Here is a 6,000-nt window from a genome sequence, read left to right on the forward strand (position 1 = left end):
CGAGCCTCTGGACACAAGCCAAAGTACAGCTGTGTATTGTGGGCAGTCAGATCTGATTTGCCATTATTTAGTTGGTTCTTTTTTATTTATTTAGCGTTTTATGACTGCAAGCAAATGAACACTAAGGAGGCTGGCTGGGAATTGATTTGACGATGACAGACGAGAGGGTTGTTTTGTTTCCTCCAAATACAAGACACACATGTTCTACTGCTTTATGGAGCTAATCCCAGCTGACATGACAGGTGAATGATGGGGTACACCCTGGACAGGCTGCTGCCAGTCCATCACAGGGCCAAAATACAACCAATCACTCTCATATTCACACACAATATTGCTCATTTGAGAGGGTCTAATTAACCTAACTTGCACAGAGAGAACCAGGATTTGAATATGTGATCTTCTTGTTGTGAGGCAACAATGCTGCTCCATCATGTGGCCACAGTGCACATTCTTAATTCTAAATGGAAATGCTTCGTCGTGCAATGCGATAATCGATACACCAGAGAAAAAAAACACATTTAATCATGTTTCGCTCCTTCATGTCTCATGAGTTCATGAGTTAAGAGATGCCCCACCCACATTTCTCTTCTATATTGTGAATAGAGAAATCCTGCACATTTAACTTTAGTTTTCTACAATTGGACACGTGTCGTGATGTCTTGCAATCGACTAATTGTCACAGAATTGTTGTATTACGATATTATTACGATATGTGATATATTATCAGTATATCACATATCGTATCATGAGGTACCACGAGTAAATACAATTCACTGCGTTGCTGTGTACATTTTAGGAGTCAAATGCATTGATATTATTGATTATTGATGGAACACCAGTCAAACAATGCAAACCTTTGTAAAACAAAACCCTGAACTCTCTGAGAATGATGTTCCCACCTAAACAGCACTCTCTATAGAACTCCAGTGAGCCCAAATAAACAAGTCGTATTGAAGCATATATTTGATGTTTTATTAAGTAACATTTCATATTGTTCTTCCCTGACGCCCTCAGTACCGGGGCAAATGCGTCAGAAAGCCAAGGGTAACTTTAGTAAACACACACATGCAGAGACTCCGCCGTGTCCAAACATTCTTATCTCACTGTTCACTGGAACATATTTTTCAACTATTTTAAGGCGATCAAAGCATAATTCCACGAGCCTTGTGTGTGATTCAAATTTAAGGTGAATTTAGAGACCACTGTTTGCTATGATATTAGTTTAGGAAATGGAAATGAAATTGAACCAGCAACTATCTGCTGAAGGACTGGATACAGTTATATAACGACCAAATGACATCACAGCAAAAGAGTCACATGTTACATATACAGGTTGAGGAATGTGTGTTTGGCCACATGGAAGAAAACATGAACACTACTGCAGCATCTAAGGGCCATGGTGGCACTCACTGAACTATGGGATGTATTCATGTCAATGTGTGTGTGTGCATAAACACTGTCCATGTCAGGACCAGTCGTCCTCATGGAGACAAAAACTGACTAAGACTTGAACTGTGGTCAGCTCAAGGTTAGCGTTGGTTGTGGTTAAGGTTGTTTAGGCTGTCCAAACAAATGGAAGTTAATGCAGTGCCCTAACAAGAATAGCTGCACAATCCTCAGACAGGATCAGGATCAGGAGTTCTCTTTCAGACCAGAACCTGGTAGAATCTAACTTCTAAACAAATGCTTAAGGTTAGGCATAAGATTCACTAATAGTCGTGGTTAAGGGTAAGGTGATGTATAACACTTTACAAATGAATGAGAGTCAATGTCTGCAAAAACCTGTAGTATGCGTGTAGTAATATGCTATACTGCAGTATTCCAAACATGTCGCTGAGACCAGGCTTTAAGAAGTCTAACGGTCTGTGCTCCACGTTGACATTTGAATCTTACCTGTTATTAGAGAGGCCAAAGAAAAGTGTGAAATAAGGCTGACAGCTCATGGAATTGGAAGCTTGGTCTTTACTGCACACTGATGGAGGTTGTAAACATCACAGTTCAGGTTATTTGAGTCACTGACGCACAGTCGGCCTCTTCCACACCGGTTCAGTTCCCAGGTCCACTATTGTATACTGTATGCCGATGTGTCCCTAAGCAAGACAGTGAAGACACAGACTTTTCACAGGAGGCTGATTTATTCCCGAACACTCCAGTCACTGGTATCGTGAAATTAGATTAAGATGGACTAATAACACAATAAATAATAGTAATGAGAGACAAAGTGACTCTCATTACTATTATTTATTGTGTTATTAGTTTCATTAGTTTCATGCAATCCATATTCCACTCTGACGATCACATACCATGGTAGTATTTCTGATTTTCTTCCAAGTACCACCAGAAGAAGCTTGCGTACCACTGCATGACATCACAGCTTGAGAACCATCATGATTGACTGGTATTGCTAACAGTGGCTCGTCCCAACTACATGTGTGAACCCACTTCTAATTTCCAGTGTATTGCTCCTGACAGCTGTGCAGGTGTGTTCACCTGTGACCTGCTGGCTGTTGTGTAGCGTGCTTTAGTGTAACACTAGTGTTACACTAGTGTAACACTAGTTAAATGCTTAGATCAAGGGCGTTCCACCACTCAATAAGGTCACATGTCTGATATATAGCACCAGTTAGCGCTTTAGCATGAGCTACATTTGCTCCAAATGAGGACAGAAGAGTTGTCTGTGTTTTTGTAGTTCTGTCCTTCTGATGCACACACATTCCTTTTCTTGTAGGGAGAGACAGTAGATCACAATGAAGTGACATTTTTATAAAGATTTCAATTGATTATAGACAATAATCTGTCAGTGTTTTTTCATATTATTCCATATACATATTTTCTATTTATAATCTCTATTTTAGCACGATTAACACATATGGTTACCTTCTTATTTCTGTTAAAAAAAAACCTTTAATGTGATGTTGATGATTGAACTTTTTATTATTATTTTATATTATAAAACAAAGTTATTCTGAACCTTGCCAGCCTCCTTACCCCCCCCCCCCCTGTTTTGTGTACTATTTGTTTGTATGTTTTCATGGTTGATGATGACACTGTGGTGATGGGGCTTGGTCAGACAGCAGTCCAGTGCCTGCATGTCAACATGCATTAATATGGATGTTTTTGTTTTATTGTCTGTCTGTCTGTCTGTCTGTCTGTTTGTTTGTGTTTGCATCCTCTGCAGTGTTGTTTACCAGGATGGATTTTATGGTGCAGATATTTATGTAAGTATTATTTACTGGTATGACATTGCATGCTACACCGCCATCTCCGTGGTCTCTGCGCTGTCGCTGTGCACATGCAAGCCTCCACACACACACACACACACACACACACATGCACACACACACACACATGCACACGCACACGCACACACACACAAACAGATGAGCTGACAGCTGCTGAAAATCACAGTCAGCAAATAGGCTACAAACATTAAAAAAGCTAATAAGATTTTATAGCTACAAACACAGACATTCATTTCTGCACGTGCTTCCATTCAAATATTAGTCCTACACTGAACCAGTTCCTAAGAAATTAGGTTCTGCCTCATTAGGACCAGGTTTTGGTCTCCATGAGGACTACTGGTCCTGACAGGGTCAGTGTTTATGCCAGAAAAGATCCTACAGAGGTAGGAGGTGAGATAGTGATGAGTCTTTGAAGATGAAAGGAAGGATTGTGGGACATTCCAGTGTGTGTCAGAATGGATGATATAATTACCTTGGTATGTGGTGTTACTCTGACTAATTAAAGAATGAGGTCACAGGGCTCTGAGAGAGTCGTAAAATAAATGAACATTTCAAGTAATAACAATAAATTGCACCGGCAGCATTGCCACGTCCTGTACAGTCTGTTGGTTTATTTTTAGTTATGCCAAGAACATTAATTATTTGTTTTTCATATTTTATTCCTGTTACTTTTCAGAGCTGATGCAGAAAACATACACACAGTGTGAATAATGCATAGAAAATGAAAGTCTCCTCCAAATAATAAATGAACGTAATAAAGCGTCATTGATGAGAACATGCTTGTGTCTAATGCATTGATATCATTGATTATATAATTGATGATCCATTGATCCATATATTATCCATTGATGACATGTATTATTTCCTACATACATTTACACTCAAGTGTGATTCAAGGTTCTTCTGTCAACCTGCTTTCAGACCTGCACTCGAGACTCTCTGAGGGTGAATGTGACAAACGTCACTGTAGACCATCTCATCACCCATTCTAGCCTGTGTGAAACCAGCCAGGTCTGCAGACACATCTGGCAGCTTGTATCATAATAATAATAATAAGAAGAAGTGTGTGTGTGTGTGTGTGTGTGTGTGTGTGTGTGTGTGTGTGCTGATCACCTAGCCTCCCCATTAGCCTCTATGTCCCAGCCACATTATTTAACATTCAACAGCAGAGGGATGAAGAGTCTCTGCTGCGGTGAGTACGTTCACTGAGGATTCAGTCAATTCATCCAAAGAAAGAAAAGAGTTCAGCCTTATTAGCAACACAGCTTAACTGTTTCTTGGTTGTGAGTGTAGTGTAGTGATTACACACACACACACACACATATGCACGCACGCACGCAAGCACGCACGCACGCACACACATGTCACATTCACCCTCAGAGAGTCTCGAGTGCAGGTCTGAAAGCAGGTTGACAGAAGAACCTTGAATCACACTTGAGCAGGAAATAATACATGTCATCAATGGATAATATATGGATCAATGGATCATATAATGTCCTCATAACGCAGATACAGTGTCCACAATTTATCTTCAGTGTTGCATCAGAGTATTTTTGATCTGAAGTGGACGTCTTGTGTCACAGCTGAGTTCCCACAATGCTTGGATTAAGGCAGGAATACAGTCTTTGATCATCAAAGGGATCATTGAAGTGTTTCTGTGGTTGTGGTCTTGACTTCAGTGTGGGCTGCCTCAGCACACCGTCACTGGCAGAGAAATGACAGTAGACAATGGATGGACGTTTACGGTGTTGTTGTAAAGATATGTCTCTGAAGCTCACAGGCTCATGGAGTTCTGCTTCAAGGCAAGTGTTTGTGTGTCGGGCAGATTCCCTGCAACCTCACACAACCTCACACAACCTCACACAACCTCACACAACCTCACACAACCTCACACAACCTCACTCTGAGCTGCTGAGGCGTGAAACAGAGAATGAGTGAAGATGGAAGAGGACGAGTCCTCTGTCTTTCTTTCCTTCATTGAATCAGTAAATGTGATGTATGAGGTGATGACAGTGCACAGTGTGTGTGTGTTCTTGTATTTGTTACCTTTTTAGGACCTTTTTCTGGCATAAACACCGACCTTGTCAGGACCAGTACTCCTCAAGGAGACAAAAACCTGGTCCTACTGAGGAACTGCTTAAATTTGGGACTCAATGCAGTGAATAGCTGCACAAATCTGTGTGTGTGTGTGTGTGCGCGTGTGTGTGTGTGTGCCCGTGTGTGTGTGTGTGTGTGTACATCCATACATTTAGAGTGTAAACACACAGACAGACAGATTTGTGTCTCACATGGTCTCCCATGACTCCGTCAGTCTCAGTCAGTGACTAACACGGGACAGCCACGGGCCATCATCACTGAGTATCACTTATCTGCCTCCACACTTTATAGAGGTAATAATACATTGCTCATGTCAGGACAGCAGAGTCTCAGTCAGCGAGCGTGAGCGGTGGAAGGTGAAATGGTGTGAGAAGTGCTGCAGTTGTCACTGAGCCTGTACGGGAGAAAAATGAAGCAGCAGCCACGTGTCGACCACAGCTGGTCGTCACATCTCCACATATTTATCATAAATGTTAAACTCAGCGAGTAGTGGATTAATAAAGTAAATATGAACCTCCGGCTTTGCTCCCTGTCCCCGACCAGGACCTGGTTTTTGTAGAAAATATCAATGAATATACTGTCGCTGCTATTACAATACACAATGCACACTTCAAGTTTGTAAATACAGAAAAGTACAGAAATGTGTCTCTAACACTTTGTC

At 41.2% G+C, this 6,000-nt stretch overlaps 1 protein-coding gene across 12 annotated transcripts in view; it reads left to right on the forward strand.

Moving 5' to 3' along the window:
* Nucleotides 1–6,000, forward strand: part of rbfox1 (RNA binding fox-1 homolog 1) — a 118,546-nt gene that overhangs the window by 89,331 nt on the left and 23,215 nt on the right. For 9 of the 12 annotated variants that reach the window (XR_009242473.1, XM_058652477.1, XM_058652476.1 and 6 more), the window contains one exon: nt 3,179–3,218. The exons of the other annotated variants lie outside the window; for them this stretch is intronic. Coding sequence is in view for 8 of the 9 variants with exons in the window: in XM_058652477.1 (XP_058508460.1) it covers nt 3,179–3,218 (40 nt within the window). In the remaining variant the exon portion in view is untranslated. The remainder of the gene's footprint in view (nt 1–3,178; nt 3,219–6,000) is intronic. 12 annotated transcript variants of the gene reach the window in all.

This window comes from Solea solea, chromosome 16, assembly GCF_958295425.1.
Source record: "Solea solea chromosome 16, fSolSol10.1, whole genome shotgun sequence".
Taxonomy (NCBI): domain Eukaryota; kingdom Metazoa; phylum Chordata; class Actinopteri; order Pleuronectiformes; family Soleidae; genus Solea; species Solea solea.